This window comes from Mesocricetus auratus, unplaced genomic scaffold, assembly GCF_017639785.1.
Source record: "Mesocricetus auratus isolate SY011 unplaced genomic scaffold, BCM_Maur_2.0 Super-Scaffold_100008, whole genome shotgun sequence".
Classification (NCBI taxonomy): domain Eukaryota; kingdom Metazoa; phylum Chordata; class Mammalia; order Rodentia; family Cricetidae; genus Mesocricetus; species Mesocricetus auratus.
Window position 1 is genome coordinate 54,997,311 of NW_024429192.1, and position 17,976 is coordinate 55,015,286.

At 41.2% G+C, this 17,976-nt stretch overlaps 1 protein-coding gene across 1 annotated transcript in view; it reads right to left on the bottom strand.

The window, feature by feature from the left end:
* The window catches only part of Mix23 (mitochondrial matrix import factor 23), a 19,684-nt gene continuing 1,708 nt past the window's right edge, over positions 1–17,976 (bottom strand). The window contains exons 3-6 of the mRNA XM_040750851.1: positions 10,012–10,137; positions 7,490–7,636; positions 2,170–2,229; positions 1–231 (exon numbers count right to left, since the gene is read on the bottom strand). Coding sequence (XP_040606785.1) covers positions 181–231; positions 2,170–2,229; positions 7,490–7,636; positions 10,012–10,137 — 384 coding nt within the window. The 3' untranslated portion in view covers positions 1–180. The remainder of the gene's footprint in view (positions 232–2,169; positions 2,230–7,489; positions 7,637–10,011; positions 10,138–17,976) is intronic.

Below are 17,976 nucleotides of genomic sequence, written 5' to 3' on the forward strand. Positions count from 1 at the left end.
TCAGAAAATTATTTTAATAGTTACAAAACATTTTTTACAGAATCAGTATAAAATAGCAATTGATTATTTTATAATTGTGAGAATTAGACTTGAGGCCTTGGACTGCTGGCTGGGAGACCATCCCTGTTGACGTCTGTCATGCTTAGTTGATGAGATGACTGGGTCTATAAAAAAAACTCTCTACTCATTCTTTGGAGGCTTGAAGTGAATTCGGCAGCGTTCATTAAACACCTAAGAAGTTCAAACAGAAACAGAAGTCATCCAGTCATCCAATACACACCAGGATGTAAGTCAGATCAACAGGTTAGGAGGATGCTAGCATCTGATCTAGGTAAAGAGGCTCAGGAAACAGTATGCTTCCTCAGCACACCAAATTAAGCATGAACTATACCTTGGTAACATTCACTAGACAATTTCAACACCCATTTGCTGGATGGACCTGTATTCTGATAAATTATGTGAATTTACATATTTCTTGTTTTGTTCACCTTGCTTCCTAAAATTTGAAACAACATATCATAAATGTTAAGAGAATGCCCTATGACTAAATGGGGCTATGCCACATAAAAATCTTGGTAAGGCCACTCACATGCATAAAAGGTTTAAAAAGAATAAGAGAACTACTAACATTCTTACATGGAAAGATTTCAGATGTATGTTAAGAAGAATACACAGCATACTTCCATTGTCAACAAAGAAGACAATAAAGAGAAGATATAAGCACCTGTAAGTATGACCCCTCCATGTGCAAGACCTCAGAGCACAAGGCAGGTGTTCACTGTACACCCTTTTGTCTTTGTGGGTTTTGTTCTTCTTCCAGATAGTATCTTTGTGTAGCCCTGGCTACCCTAGAACTTGCTCAAACTCACAGAGATCCCCTGCCTCTGCCTCCCGAGTGCTGGGATTAAAAGTGTGAGTCACTACCCAGCCACTGTAGACCCTTTTATAGCTGTGTTTGTTTTGAATTTTGCTTTGTAGTTCATATTGGCTTTAAACTTATCTTGGCCTAGCCTCAAACTCACAATCCTGTTTCAGCCTCCCCAAGTGCTGGAGTTACAGGACATCATGCCTGGTAAATTCTGATTTTTCTGTGGGCTAATGATACACAGAAGAATATTCCCTCTCGATGCTTAAGTGTAGTCCACTGTTAAATGTTTCGAGAACAATTAGGTTTTCTGGGCATGCAATCCCATCATTTCGAGGAGCACCTAAGACACCACATCCAAAATTGTTTCACTCCTACCATCTATCACACTTTACATGTGCCGAAACCCTCTGGATGGGCTCTTTAAAGTCAGATGTTCACCATACCCCTCTCCCATCACAGTTCCAGAATAACTTAAGACTTTCTGAGAATGTATGCAGAGACAAACATTGCCAAAATCTTTCAAGCAGCAGAGCCCTTTTGCTGATGCAAGATAAGTACAGACTACATTTTGGCAAGGAAGATAGGATAAAGAAATGCCATAAAGCAGTCAATTTATAGTCTGTGATTTATTCATGCCTCCACATGCTGTGAGTCTTCTTTTTAAAGATGGGTGTAACTATTTAATGACACAGGAAATGCACTGGCTACAAGTAGGTAGAAGATGACTTCTTCACTTATGATTTAAAAACATGCATAAAAAGCTGGAAGGTTATACACCAAGATATCACCTCTGCTTAATGATTCCTCTCTCTCTCTCTCTCTCTCTCTCTCTCTCTCTCTCTCTCTCTCTCTCTCTCTCTCTCTCTCTCTCTCTCTCTCTCTCTCTCTGTGTGTGTGTGTGTGTGTGTGTGTGTGTGTGTGTCTGTGAAAATTTTGAAACAAAGTTATTTCTGCAAAAAAGCTCCTGGAGAGATAAACAGTTAGTGGCCAGGTGTTTCCTTTCCACTTAATGTTTCCTGTGCAATTGCATTTAATGAGTTCTCAGTTAACTACAGTAAAACTCTGACTATAAATATGCCCATAATTAGTGTTAGGAGATCCACAGAATATATCCAATCCTGTTCTCTAGGGGGTCACAGGATCCTGTCTGCCTATGAAGCCTCTTTCACACAAAAGCTACCAGCACCCACCACCTCAATTTGCTGGGGTTCTCTGTCCTCAGAGCATGCCTGCATTTTCTGCTCCTCCCTGCTTGCCCCTCGCTTGTTCAATTCTCTACAGGAACAAATATTATTTCCTACCTTCCAGCTCCTGTCATTTACCACTTCTTCAACATTTAGTTCTGACTGCATCCATTTCAACTGCAAGAAAGAAAAAAAAATTCTGAGTAGAGTTAAATCTATAACCCCAGTGCTGAGGAATGGGGACGGTGCGGAGACAAGCAGAACCTGGGGACTTGCTGGCCAGCCAATCTAGCTAAAACTGCAAGCTCCCAGTTTAGTGAGAGACTGTTCCTCAAAAAAATAAGGTGGAGAAGTAACTGAGGAATACATCCCGACATTAATCTCTGACTCACACACACCAGCACAGGTGACCATACCCACACACACTGACACACATCACATACAATATGAAGACAAAATAAATTTTAAAAAGCACATGTAGTATACATTATATTAGTAAACTGTCCTTTCTCTGAGACACTGGCCCTGGAAGCACTGGCCCTCCCAAATTCAGACCCAAGTATGTTTGTCTCAAGGCCGATCTGGTGAGGTTATCTCCACCTGTCACATTCTATTACCCACTTGGAAGCATCACCAAGGGGACACTCTGCTCTGCCTGTGACTCCTAATGGGAACTCCAGCTGACTGCCTCAAAGGGCCTCCCCGACTGATTCCTGCTAGATACTCGGAGCCCCCAATCTGACGGTGTTACATTCAGGGTGATGGAGAAGTGAGGATGTAGCCGTAGAAACCTGGCCTCTCGGGTGTCCACTGCTAGATCAAGGGCAAGAAACATCTTCTGTACCGAACACTGCAATTACAAGGTTAGCGTGTGAGCAAGCTTCTCAGCTCTGTTCTGCCCTCTTGTCTACAGAGTGTTGACTGCTGGGTCACAGACATCTCTGGAGGGGTTTGTTGGGATGTAAAACTTATCAAATTCGCAAGTTCTGTGTGATCCCCCACCCCTGGAGGGAGGTGGTATAATATCCAAGAAGCTGAGAAGTTTGTCTAAGACTAGCAACAGAAAGAAAAAAAGAAAAACAAAAGTTTGATACCAAGAGTATAGATAATCTTAATTTGCTACATTGTGCCATATATGTAATTTGGATTCAGCTCTTATTTAAAGAACAGTAAGTAGGAGAGGAAAATGTTAAGGAGATAGTAAATATGAGGTAACTTTTGGTAAGAAAAGTAAAAAAGAAAGAACTTTTTTTATTCTATTATTACAGAAACTCCATGAAACTGCTTCCATGTTAGAACATGAGCTCTGAGTTTCCAGGCCATGATTACTCATATACGGCTCCAGAATAAACTAAATCATATTTGAATATGGGCATGGTGTGAGAATGAGAATATTTTAGATAAAAGACTTCATATAGTAAAAAAATAAAATGATTAGAATTTTCCTAATGGAAAAAAAAAAAAACAGGAACTCTAACATACAAAAGGCTCGAGTAAGTTGTACAAGGTTTGTGGAAGATGAGGTTTTTTTTTTTTTTTTTTGGTTTTATGAGACAGGGTTTCTCTGTATTGTTTTGGAGGCTGTCAGTCCAACCCGGCCTCGAACTCACAGAGGTCCACCTGCCTCTGCCTCCCGAGTGCTGGGATTAAAGGCGTGTGCCACCACTGCCCGGTGTGGAGGATAAGTCTTAAGGATGGTATGTTTGATAGTTAAAGTTATTAAAATTCCTAACCACTTACTAGCTCCTGACTTTAGAGATGCCTTAATGACCCTGCACCCTCAGTGAATGAGGAAGAGCTGAAACATTGAAGGACTCTCTCTTTCAGAGTCCACACCACCCCAGGAAGATAAAACAGCAGCCATTCCCTCACCCCTACAGCACTACTCACAGTGACCCTTACTGGCTGGGAAACAAACCTTACATTTATTCATTGAGTGCTTCCAGTGCCCCTCCCTGCAGACCTTGTGGCCACACCTTCCAGGCACTAAGGGCAAAGGGGCAACTGTGAGAGCTCAGCAAACAGAGACATAGTCACTCCTGAACACTAGGGCTTAGCTGAACTTTGTACTTCAACTAGCAAGGGCAGCTCCACTCTGACTTTTCAGTATAAGATTTAGCAGTCCTGCCCCCCATGCCCCATCAACATCTTTAACCGAATCCAGGATGTAAGGGTGGTCCGGCTGCTTTATGTTCACACCATAGCTGGGCTATCTAGATAGCTCAGCCTGTGTCCTTTTCCTCCTTTACTAGTTAGTTAAGCTGATGGATTAGTTGGAAAGGGTGACCTTTCCTGATAGTGGAGGACAGGTTTGCAGTCATTCTCTCAAGAAAGAAATAGAAAGCTCAAAGGTACTTAGATCCTGACCAAATAATCCTGAATATTGGGGCTGGAGAGATGGCTCAGCGGTTAAGAGCACTGGTTATTCTTCCAGAGGACCTCAGTTCAATTCCCATCACCTATATGGCAGCTCACAACTGTAACTACAGTTCCAGGGAATCTGACATCTTCATACAGACAAAACACAAATGCACATAAAACAAAAATAATTGTTAAGCAGGGCGTTGGTGGCGCACGCCTTTAATCCCAGCACTCGGGAGGCAGAGGCAGGCAGATCTCTGTGAGTTTGAGGCCAAGCCTGGTCTACAAGAGCTAGCTCCAGGACAGGATCCAAAGCCACAGAGAAACCCTGTCTTGAAAAACCAAAAAAAAAAAAAAAAAAAAAGTTAAAAAAAATCCTGAATATCAAGGGGTGGGACAAGGGCTATTCTAACAAGTTCACCATCTGAATTAGTAGAGTAACTGAGAAAGCACAGCAGCCTGGCCTGCTCGACGTATGCCCCTGTGCATCTGGCTACATCTGCTAAACAAACACCAACCAAAGTCTACAACTACTTAAATACACACACACACACACACACACACACACACACACACACACACACACACACACACACACACACACACACGAGAGCGTTCTACGCTGCCTTTAGTCACCTGACACACAAGAACTGTAAGTTGCCCATTGTGCTTTCTTAAATAGACAACTGTATTGATAATTGTACAGTGGTCATGTAAGAAAAGTCCTTGTCATTAAGAAATAGCAAGGGCTGGAAAGATGGCTCAGCAGTTAAGAGCACTGTCTGCTCTTCCAGAGGATCAGGGTGACCTGGGTTGCCCAGCACCCACATAGCAGTCCACAACTGCCTATAGCTCGGAGGTCTGACACCCTCACACAAACATAGCTGCTGCAGGCAACACACCAATGCACACAAAAGAAGTAAATAACATTTACCAAATAAAAAGAAATAGCAAATGGGCCAGTGAGAAGGCCAAGTGGGTAAAGGTGCTTGCTGTCAAGTCTGATGACCTGAGTTTAAACCCAGGTATTCTTGCGCTGGAAGGAAAGAACTAACTTCTTTCTCCAAGTGGTCCTCTGACCTACACACACACACAAGTAAATGAAATTGAAAATATAAGAAATAATAAAAGGGTACAACATATCTAGCAAGTGCTTGAACCCTTCCGGAGAAGAGTATACACATGTACTCAGGTGAGAGGGGGGGTGGTTGAGGAGGAGGAGGGAGGGAAGGGGGGGTTGAGAAGGAGGAGGAGGGAAATGAGGAGACTGTAAGCATGTAACAGGAAGGGCACATGGTGAACACTGCATGGGTGCTCTTTACATTGCTTCACAACTTTTCTCTCAAGTTTAGAGTTACATACAATCACAATGACACTTAAAAGGTCCCTTTAAAAAAGGATGGCAATGTATTCCATGTATAAACTATAGTATAATCTAGGATTTCAACAATTGGGGATCAAAAATACTTGGGGGAAGGACTCCACATGTATCAAACATGAATTTTCTATCAGAAATCTGTGAGTGACTTAAAATATAAGGGAGGGTGAAGAAAGGAAGTTAAATGCAAATACCATGCCACTTTACATAACGGGATTCTGTGGACTTTGATGGGCAAAGGATGGGTCCTGGAACAGACTCCAGAATGCCAAAGCACACCTGTTTTCTTGATAAGCCACAAACAAGAGCTACAGAGCAATGTTTCTGCCCTATTAAATGTATTACATGGGGAAAAATGCTTCCTTTCACATATCCCTGAGTGAGCACTTGACTTTTAAAATTACACTTTGTGTGCGTGCATGTGTGCGTGCGTCTGCCCGTCTGTCCGTCCGTCTGTCCGTCCGTCCACAGTGAGCAGATCTGGAGGTCTCTCTCATCTTTCACCAAGTGGGTTCCAAATTCAAGTCTCAGGTTTAGCAGCAGGTATCCTTGTCTGCCACTTAGCAGGACCAAAATATTTTCTTAAGTAAAAACACAGCAAGGATGCTGTTACGTGGAGAAAAGGTAATCTAAAGAGGGCCAAAACAGAGCTGGGTGGACATTACATTGAGGTGTTGACTATATTCAACTAGCTCTGATTTTATGGCTCAAGAGGGCAACAGCTAGAACTTAAAGAATCTGTATTCTGTTATAGCAGATTCTTATAAAAGATGTAAGTATTTTCATTTTCAAATTCATAAAGAAATGTTTCAAATAAACAGGCACTGATGGTTTCCACAGAGCTTCTGTTTGGTCAGTATTGGTGTTTTTACACTGGAAAACACCATAGAAATAGAAATAAAATACAATTCCATGTTTATCTTCCCTGAGCTGCTATACTGCATCTTTACACAGTTTATAAAGTATTCATCATTTACTCTACTACATCTAAGTGTGATGTAAAGCCCGCCTGACAACAAGCCATTACTCTTCTGGCCATCTCTCCTGTGCATGTGTGGGGGGGGGGCACAAGTGTGCACATGCAAGTGGAGGCCTGAAGTTTGTCATGCGTCTTTTCTAGACAACACTGAGGCAGGATCTCTAGTTGAACCTGGTTCTAGCCAATTCTGGCTAGTTATCTAGCCAGCTTGCCCAGGGATCTCCCGTCTGCCTCTGGAGGGCTGTGAGTATAGGTGGCTGATACACCACCCAGATTTTTTGTTGCTGATGGTGGTTTAATTTATTTGATATATACGGGTGTTTTGTCTGCTTGTTTGTATATCATATACATGCCTGGTACATGCAGACACCAGCAAGGGAGATCAGATCTTCTAGAAATGGAATTATAGATAGATGTGAGCCTGTGTGGGGGCTGGGAATCAAACCTAGGTCCTCTGGAAGAGCAGTCAGCATTCTTAACCACTAAGCCACCTCTTCAAGTCCACACCACCTAACTTTTGACAAGGCTTCTCAAGATCCAAACTCCAGTTCTCACATTTGCAAAGCAAGTAACTTATTCACGGATCTACCCTCCCAACCCCGCCCTGGTGAATTTTTAAAGTAATAACCATAACTTGAAATTTTGCATATTAAAACCCTATTTTGAAGGCTATGCTTGGGAAACCTTTGCCCCACATACGTAAAGTCTGCTCAACTTACCTTTGTCTGTTCTTTTCTAAGTTGCTTTAATAACGTTAAGTCATCCAGGTTCTTTTCTCTCTCTTCTCGGAGATTTTTTACTACTGCTGAGGTTTGGGCTATACAGCTCTTTATAACTTTGTCCCTACTGACATGAGCTGCCATCAACTAAAAGAACAAAGGAATGAGAAGAGGGAAAGAAATCACATTAACTTGTTGCATTTTAGTATTAGAAAAAAATTGAGACCAGAAATTTAATAGTTTTAATTTTTTTTTTAATTCCATCTCTAGACGAGAACATGTTGAGTTGGCTAAATCACCTAAAGGCAGATTCAGAGGGAAAGCTTTGGAAGGCTCAGAGAATGAGGCCAGGCTGTCTCCTTCCACAACCCAGGCCAGCACTCGGCTCCTCCTTCCTGAGTGCCCAGCTGGGCTTCCCTCCAGGCTCCTGGACCTGTCCTTGCGCTCCTCACCACTCCCTGCACTCCTGTACCCTATATCCACAATTCCCGCCACCTGCTGCTAGTCTCTTTTTGTCTTTTCTGGTTGTTTTCAGTCTCATGTTGCTAACAAGGAGAAGACGCTATGCACTAAGGGATGTGGAGAAAGAATGTTATTTAACTCTGCCATCAGAGGTCTTTTCAAAAATTTAAAGTAAGTCTTGACAAGGAAAACGGAGGCACAGATTAGAGGTTGCACCAGTTTTGTGTGTTGATTACAAGGATAGCTGACAGGATGATTTTAGTAATCCCGTCTTAGAGTAATGCATCCAACAGTTTTTCTCCATCTTTCTTGGGTACCAAGGTATAACTGTCATGGTTCAAGGTCCTCTTACACTCAGACCTGAGATCTCTGTGGAATTATCTAGTTTTTACTATGAGGAGCCTTTCAAGTTGAGACTTTGTAAATTCATGCTTTATACTAACTCCTATATCCTTTCCTATAAAGAAGGCTGAATGTCTTCTTCAGCCACAAAAGCTGGACCAGGAGCCAACGTAAGTCAGGGAGACTGAGCAGCACTTGGATGTTCCAGACTCCTCAAAAGAGACAACACTCAGCAGGAGCTCTTAGTGCTTCTTATTGGCTAGGCACTCTGCAGGCCCAAGTCTCCGGAGCAAAGTTATTTAAAATACAATAATGACCAATAATAATGACTCTGGCAAGCATATGAAAGTACACAGACCAGTGCTTTCTTGGTTTACTAACATTCTACAGCCCCATGAGACTGAGGTGAAGGGAAGTTACTCAAAATGCTCAGTCACCACCCTAGGAAGCAGCAGATGTGAGATTTGATCTAGTCCTGGAATCCTTGTCGCTAAGCATGACACTACCAATCCGCATGCTAACAGAAGGCTGCAATTGGGAAGAACTGAATAGTAGAGATCATATGGGTAGCAGGAAGGAGGAGAGCATCACATTCCTAGTTCTTTAGCACATACCAAGACATTAGAGAACTATCAAACATCCAGGCTACACTAGGACTTGGACCCACCCCCGCTTGCAATGACTAAACACCACACCATCTAATTTTCTAAAACCACAGTATTTACCTGATTGCTCAATAGAACGACATAATTAAAAAAAAAAACCTAGATGCCAGTAGGCAGTGTTGTAAATTTAATTGATATGAATGTTTGTTCACAAAATGACTTTTCTACTCTTGAAAAATGCACTTTAGATTTAAACAATGACTTTTCTCTAACTAGAAATCCACACAGTAAACTTGTGGTGGAAGAACATAAAAAAAAAGCACATGCTGGGGCTGGAGAGATGGCTCAGGGGTTAAGAGCACTGGCAGCTCTTCCAGAGGTTCTGAGTTCAATTCCCAGAAACCACATGGTGGCTCCCAACCATCTATAATGAGATCTGGCTCCCTTTTCTGGCCTGCAGGCATACATGTGGACAGACCATTGTATACGTAACATTTAAAAAAAAAAGCATGTGCATTTGAACTTTACTTGTGACTTAATGGAGGGCACGAGCCAGCTACAGTACAGCTGCACCATCATTTCCTTCTGCTTTTGCTAATTCATAAGAGGACTCAAGCAGGACACTGGAGATGTCAAAGCATTAGGAAGTGTGATTTATTAATATCTGTGGCTTTCTCTTCCCTTTCTAACCACATACTTCTATTCCCTTTCCTGATAAGGGAAGAAAGACAACATAGAAAAGTTTTCACTTTTCATGCCATTAGCTGCCTGGCCTCTTGGTATTAATTCATTCACAGTCCTCTCTCTCGCTCCTGTCTTGACTGTTTCAAGGTCCTTGTGGTCATATCATGCATACTGTTCATTTAAGCAAAAGACCATGCATGCACAAGCCAAAACAACTCTGCTCCCATTCTTTACAACCATTTCTTCACAGATTTGTGCATATGTCTGCGTTTGTAGAAACCATGGTAGTGTACTCCCACCTTCAAGTGTACAGAAGCAAACACAAAGATGGCATGTGTTTTTCAGTTATATACAAGTCAATTTTTTTATTTTGTCTGCAGAGAAAGATATAAAAGAAACACAAAAATGAGACTCGAAAGATAAACTTACAGACTCATAAAGTTGTTTACAGGTTTGGCTGGCATCAATCTTCCCTGCAAAGGAAGCGGTTGGAACCGTAGTGTTTAATTCATGTACTATTCTGTCATCAATTGTCCTCATCACCTTGAGCAATTCCTATACATATTTAAAATAAAAGAACAAAAGAATATAATCTCAATGAAGTGTTAAGTGATGAAAATTAAATATTTAAGCAGAAAGGGGGAAAATGTCTTAGATATTTTATAACCCTCGTATGCAAGAGGAAAAAAAGTCAAACAGAGTACAACCAAAAATATCTATATCACAAGGATAATGGGTAGGATATGCAGTAGTGATTCTAACAGAGGCCTCTGTGTCTAGCTCCACAGTGAAATCCCACCATCTGGAATGGCACCTAGCAAATTGTGTCTTCCAACTCCAACATATTGTCAATCAATGAGGCAGGGTTTTGTTTGTTGTGTTTTTTGGTTTTGGTTTTTTTGAGACAGGATTTCTCTGCCTTAGCCCTGGCTATTCTGGAACTCACTTTGTAGACCAGGCTGACCTTGAACTCAGAGATCTCCTGCTTCTGCCTCCCAAGTGCACCACTACTGCCTGGCTCCAAAGAGGGTTCTCCAGGCTGGATACCACACTCTCCACAGCCGGGGTGCCACTGCTGCTCCCTGCATGGGCAGAGCCAGTCAGCTCACAGACATGAAGCAGCACACTGCCAGCCTCACCTCGCAGCTCTCTGACTTTCTAAACTATGACTGTAAATATTTTTGTGATAGAAGCAGAATAAATTTGCTACTAGAGAAAGAAAAACATACTTTGGTTTCTTTAATTCATTGAACAAGTAGGAATTTGTTTTAGCTTTTCTTTAGTGACCCTGGTTCACATTTCTTCCAATGGTCTGCAGCTCACAAAAACCCAATCCAAAGAAAAAAAAATAGCACAAGTTATTTATTATTGCTGAGTGGTGAGGGTGTTGCTCAGTTGCAGAGCACTTGCCTACCTCCTGTGAGGCCCTGAGTTTCATCCTCAGGAACCTACTGTGTCCCAAAGAGAAACGAAAAAGAGCGCTGGGCACACTGCACATAGCACAGACCTGCCCCACGAGTGAGGCAGCACTTCTCACTCCTTGCCAGAGAACCACTCTGTCGGCAGTTGACAGAAACTTGGGACTGAGTTTCTAACAGTATACACCTCTTTCTCCCTGTGCCTCTCTCTCCCTCTCTCCCTGTGTCTCTCTCTCCCTGAGACAGGGTTTCTCTGTGTAGCCCTGGCTGTCCTGGAACTTGCTCTGTAGACCAGGCAGGCCTCAAACTAAGAGATTCACCTGCCTTTGTCTCCCATATGCTGAGATTAAAGGTTTGTGCCATCACTGCCTGGCTACACTTCTTTTTTACATACACCCCACACAAAAACACCACTTTCACTGAAAACCTGCTGAGAAAACAATTCTATTAAACTACAAACACACTTTATGTGGAAACTTCCAAGTTTGCATTTAACCTTGCCATTATTAGAGAAAACTTGACCAGCCTTCTCCCTCAACATTCCATCCCTTCTTTCCTTTCTCAATTAAACCCACGACTGAAACCAACGCCTTCATTTTTTTCCTCATGTTTTAAAAACTTTCCTTATTATCAGTGTTACCATCTGCCAAGCCTCAGGATGTCCATGTATCTAGAAATGAGCTCGAGTTGGACAACAGAAGGATTTCTCGAGGTTAAAAAGACAACATTCCTCAGGAACTTGTGAAACTGGTTCCCATCTGGCAAAAGGAGTCATTTCCCTTGCCTCTGGTGGAAGGGACATGGTGGCATAGCAGAGGCCATCAGCTCCAGACTCCCTCAGACCCCACTCAGGGCGCTTGTTACACATTTCCAAGTCTACACAGGCCTCCTGGCCCTTCCTTCCTCCCGGCTACTCATCCTCCTCTCCCCCATTCCCTAGCCCATCCCATCCCTGGCCATAACCAGTCTTCTTTGTTTCTTTTTCTCTCTCTTATTCACTGTAAGAGCCTTGCTTTTAACCGCACCAGAGCAGCCATTTCCGGGATTCTTCACTGCACCCCCTCACATACACCTTCCTTTTAGAAAAACCTGAAAAAACATTTAATTACCCAAAGCTAACCATTAGGAATATAGTAACAGATATATTACTTTTACACATACTCATGAATATTTTATGAAATTGAGATACTATGTAACATTTTATTTATTTTGTCTGTTTGTTTGGTTTTTGGTTTTTCGAGACAGGGTTTCTCTGTATTGTTTTGGAGGCTGTCCTGGAACTCGCTCTGTAGATCAGGCTGGCCTCGAACTCATGAGATCCACCTGCCTCTGCCTCCCGAGTGCTGGGATTAAAGGCGTGCGCCACCACTGCCCTGTGCACTATGTGACATTTTAAAAAATGACATATTAGGAACAGTTTGCCTTGTTACTAAAAATGCCTTTAAAAATCCACACCACCCCCAGTCCTAAGAATCAAACCCAGGTCCTCATGTATGCTGGGCAAGTTCTCCAGTCACTAAGCTATTCTCAGGTTCCTTGAAGACATACTTAATAATTCTGTAAATACTCCCTCTGTGAAGGAGTCAAGAGTGTTGCCAGTTGTAACCCTTTCATCCATTTAATCAGAGCATGTAGTCTGAATTACATCCTTCCACTCATTCACCTGAAACTGCTGAATATTTTAATAGTCTGCTCATGACCTCAATACAGAAACAAAATAGCTTTCACAACATCTGTAGTTGGAAGTTTCTCTCCCGGCCTCCAGGTTCCAAATAAGCACCCAGAGACTTAATATTTATTATAATTGCTTGGCTGGTGGCTCAGGCTTCTAACTGGCTAGCTTTACATATAAATCAACCCATTTCCAATAGTTTATATTTTACACGAAGGCTCGTGGCTTGTTACCTCACATCTTGCTCCCTGACACTACCTTCTTTTTCTCTGTACCTCTGTTTGGATTTCCTACCTAGCTATATTCTGCCTGGCCACTGATCAAATCAGCTTTATTTATCAACCAATAAAAGCAACACATATTCGCATACAGAAGGACAGGGCATCCCACATTCAATATCTATAATATAGACTAATACATCACAGGCAAGGAATCATGAGAAAGCCCAACAGATAAGGGCACTTGCTGCCAAGTCTGATGACCTAAGTTCAATCCCCAGACCCACATGGTAGGAGAAAACAACTCCCACAGGTTGTCCTCTGACCTCCACTCACTTGAATACCATTGCACAAGCACTGTCTTCCCCAAATAAATAAACAATGAAAACAACAGAACACCACATGCAAATAACACAAAGTTCATTCCCTTGTCTCCTTTTTCTGTATCTACTTTTGTTGATAGTATTCTTTGCAAACCATAGTTCTTAGAGGACAGTCTTAAGATACTCCCTGGGCAACTCTCATTTAAATAATATGCCATATAATATAGGGGATAATGCCCATGAGTAGTGAATTCCAAACAAACGATGAGTCACTTAGTGAGTCAAAGGGAAGAAAGAAGTTGGGTGTAGTGGCATAAGCCTGTGAACTTAGCACTCAGGAGGCTGAGACAGGAGAATCATGAGTTGGTGGGAGGGGGAAAATGTAGCAGACAAAGTCAATCTCCTTCAACATGACTCCAGACCTCCTTTTAAAATATTCTTCAAGGGACTGGAGAGATGGTTCAGTGGTTAAGAGCATGGGCTGCTCTTCCAGAGGAGAGGAGTTCAATTCTTAGCGCCTAACCATAATTCCAGTTCCAGGGGATTTCACCCCCTTCTAGACTCTGAAGGCAAGAGGCATGTAGGTAGTACACAGACATACATACACACAGACAAAACACATATATTTTTAAACTGTACAGTGTAATATTTTTGTACCATTAACAAATTACCAAATATGTCTTTAGATAACCCTGTGCTGGTGATATTTTTAATAAACACTAACCTTTTCTGGTATAGTATAGGGGTTGCAAACTGGAATGGAAATTTAGTCAGTTTAATATTAAGAGTTCAAGAACTGCAAGGATGTCCCTCATGATAGCCACTTAAAATAGAACACTGAATGCATGAGAAAATAATGTTAAGATAAGACTAACTATTGAAGGGTATAATGCAGGACCTCAATATTTTCTGAGAAGCACAGAAAAGGAGTGAAATGTTAAGAACGATGGGTCTGTTTGATCAGATTTGTGTTCTGAAATGACTGCCTAGAAAGTGGACTGTACACTAGCATAGATAGATGTAAGACTAATTAGAAGGCTGACACAGCAATCCGTGCAAAAGATTATGCAGCTTAACATTTGTTGAACATTTATTGATGCTGAACTTTGACCATTTTTTTTTTTGCATCTGAATACTGGCTATAACTTAATCATGATAAGCAAATCCTCCCAATAAAACAATGTAGACATACTATTAATGTCTTTACAGAATTTTGGCTGCATTAATTTAGTGATTTGTCTGCATTAACTGGGTAAAGAATCTACCTCTGTAAAAAAAATGTACTAGTGTGGGGGGTGCACATGTGTCAGCTTTGTGGATTTGGCTCTCTCCAAGTTTATACAGGTTCTGGGAATCAACTCCGGCTGTAATAAGGCTTGTGTGGCAAACACTTTTACCTGCTGAACCATTTTGCTGGTCCTGAATCCACCCACTGCTTTTGCAATCTTATCAACAGAATCTACAAATGAGGGCTGTCAAGTAGACTATTTCCCCCTTTCTAGTGTACTCATGGATTACCAACCTATGATCTACAGTCACGCTTTTGATACAGAAGACACTAGCACATGAGGTTATTTCAACTGAAATTTGTAATTTAAAATCTTCAGTTATGGTGGCTGGAGAGGTGGCTCAGTGGTTAAAAGCACTGACTACTCTTCCAGAGGACTTGAGTTCAATTCCCAGCATCCACATGGGAGCTAACTCCAGTTCCATGGAGACCTGATGCACTCTACAGCTAGCAAAATGCCCATACAGATAAAAATAAATCTTAAAACCTTCAATTACAGCAGCATATTAACAAGCTGAAGAGCTACATGTGGACAGCACTACATGTAGGCAGCACAAATGTAGACCATTTTTATCCTCACAGGGAGTTTAAGTGCATAGAGCCAAGCATGTGAAGGTGCATGTTACACAAGCCTGACAATCGGATTCAGTTCTGGAATCCACATAAAGGTGGAAGAAGAGAAGCAACTCCATAAACTGTCCTCTCACTTCCACACAGGTATGCCCCGTACTCTCCCACCATGCACACTCACACAATAATACTTAAAAAAAAAAAGAAATAAAAAAATACAATGATAATATCTGAACTGATGACACACTGTCCCAGGATTTTTTGAGAGTTAAGTTATTATTTAAGTCATTGTTAAATTTAATAGATTACAAAACAGGAGAAATACTAAGAAAAGACTATAAATATCACCAGGCCCATTTCTTTACAGTGGAAGAAGCATCAGAGCCTTTATGTCAACTCCAGATTTAGGACAAAGGCCAGGTGGTTTAAAGTCAACCCAAAATAAATTATGCATACCCAAATAAATATCCCTAATAGAAATAAAATATTCTGAAAAGGAACAGTGAGTTGATTTTGTCCAAGAGACATATGACCTGGGTCTCAGCTGGAGAGAAAGGTACTTCAAAGTGACAAGTAATGGGAGGAAGCACAGAAATGACAAGGGCATGTGTCTGGGGACAAGTCAAGCCTAGGTCACAAGCAAAAGATTCAAATATATGACAGATATGGAAAGGGGGTTGGGAGAGAGAAGCATTTGGGGATGTAAGTATAGGCCAAAGAGTTTGTCTAGAGGCACTTTAAGGTCAGGTTCTTGAAAGGACTGACACACCATGTTTAGAGCTTAGAGCTTAGTTATGTGATCTTAAGTTTACATATGGCTTAGAGTCTCAATTCAGAAGAGAAAGACACAGAAGTGACTCATTAAAGGAGACATTCCAAAGCCACAAAAATGACAAATCCCATGGCCTCTGCCTCCTAACTGCTAGGATTAAAGTTGTGAGCCACCACACCCAGTACAAAAGTATATCAAATGTCACCATGTGCAGAATATAACACTTGACAATGGTAATAAGTGACTGTTACTGGTCTGTGTATTTATTGAGCTCTACTTTCCATCATTAGAGTATTCTCCTTCTACTTATAGCAGCTTCACAAACTTCCTGTCTACTGTATCCCAGTTGTATTAAGAAGCCATGGCAAAGATTGACCTAAGCCTAGATAAGATTTAATTATGTTCATATGTGCACAACATAAAATCACCTGTAACACGTCTCAGCATATAGCCCCATTATTAAGCAATGCATGACTGTACAGGCAATGTACTGTGTGCTATTACCTCTGCCTAGAATTCAACCAGTATTACCTAAGGCCCAACTCAGTTGTGACCTCTTCACTTATTTCTTTTTGAGCTCTTAGGCATAGCTCCAGTGTCTTCTACATGTTTTCATCCTCACTTAAAGCTCCCTGCCCACCACAATATCTCCTAGAGTTTGGTAGCTGTTAGATGGCCAGTACTGGCTAAATTGTGTATCCTGGAGTGCACACTAAAGCCCTAAGTCCTTGTAGACAGGGCTTTTAGGAATAAATGTTAAGTGGAGGTTACAACCAGGCATACACCTGTAGTTTCAACTACTTGAGAGGCCGAAGCAAGATTTCTTGAGCGAGGGCTGTTGGGCCCAGCCTCTACAACATAGTGAGATCTTGTCAAATATATACATACATACAGAGGTACACCAGGGCAGGAACCTAATCTGACACAAACTGGGGTCCTTATTAGAAAAGGAAGAGACATTTGGGACCCTGCTCCAACTACACAGACACTAGTGAGAAAAGAGCCATCTGCAAACCAGGAAATTGACCCCAAGCCCAATCTTCCAAAACTTCGGGAAACTACATTTCTGTTCTTTAAGCCACTTAGTCTGCAGTATTTAGTTATGGCAGCTTGAGCAGACTGTATGTTAAAATGAGATTCAAAGCATCCAGTTTAATTTTTTTAATATTCTATTTCACTTTGGAAATGGGTATTATCTGGAAGTATTGAGGAAAATACAGAAAGTTAAAACTCTTCAAAAATCTTTTAAGCTTAAAAAACACAGCTGTGGGCTGGAGAGATGGCTCAGAGGTTAAGAGCACTGACTATTCTTCCAGAGGTCCTGAGTTCAATTCCCGGCAACCACATGGTGGCTCACAACCACCCTGAATAAGATCTGGTGCCCTCCGCTGGCATGCAGGCAGAAGACTGTATACACAATAAATAAATAAATAAAATATTAAAAAAAAACACAGCTGTGTGAAAACAAAACAAGAATAGTACTAATAGTTGGAACTGGACAGAAGGACAGGAAAGCCCACGAGAAAACTTCTGAAAGTCAAATCATCCATTATGATATTGACAGAAGTTTGCAATATGTCAACATCAAACTGTGAAAAGTATTCCTAAATACTTGTGGTCTACATCATATGCAAAATATATCCCTCTAAAATAGTAAGCATGCAGCATATTTAGAAATACTCAATTTTTGCACTAAGTTTGAAACTCCTCAAATTAAAAGGTGAATTAACAGATTGAGAGGTCAGAGCAGATACAGTAAATCACTGACTATAGAATTTAGATGGTGGATACAAGAGCATTCACAATACAATTCTTTCATAATTGTGAAGTAAAATTCTACCTAGTATTTACAGTAAAAAAAATATGACTTTCATTTTCTTTCCACTGGCATTCAGTGCAGGGCTTTCCATAGTTAAAATACTTACATACAAAATGATCTAACAGCTCTGAAGAATGCAAACTTTGATTAGTAATTTGTGAGAATTTCAGTCAACCATGTCTTATAATTCACCAAACTCGTGTAAAATTAAATGTTACACTAACATTTTACATTATTATAGCATCTTCATGTATGTTCTGGTCCTATCGGTGAAGGAGTGGGAGCAAAAAGTAATGCCTAGTTACAAGGAAGTT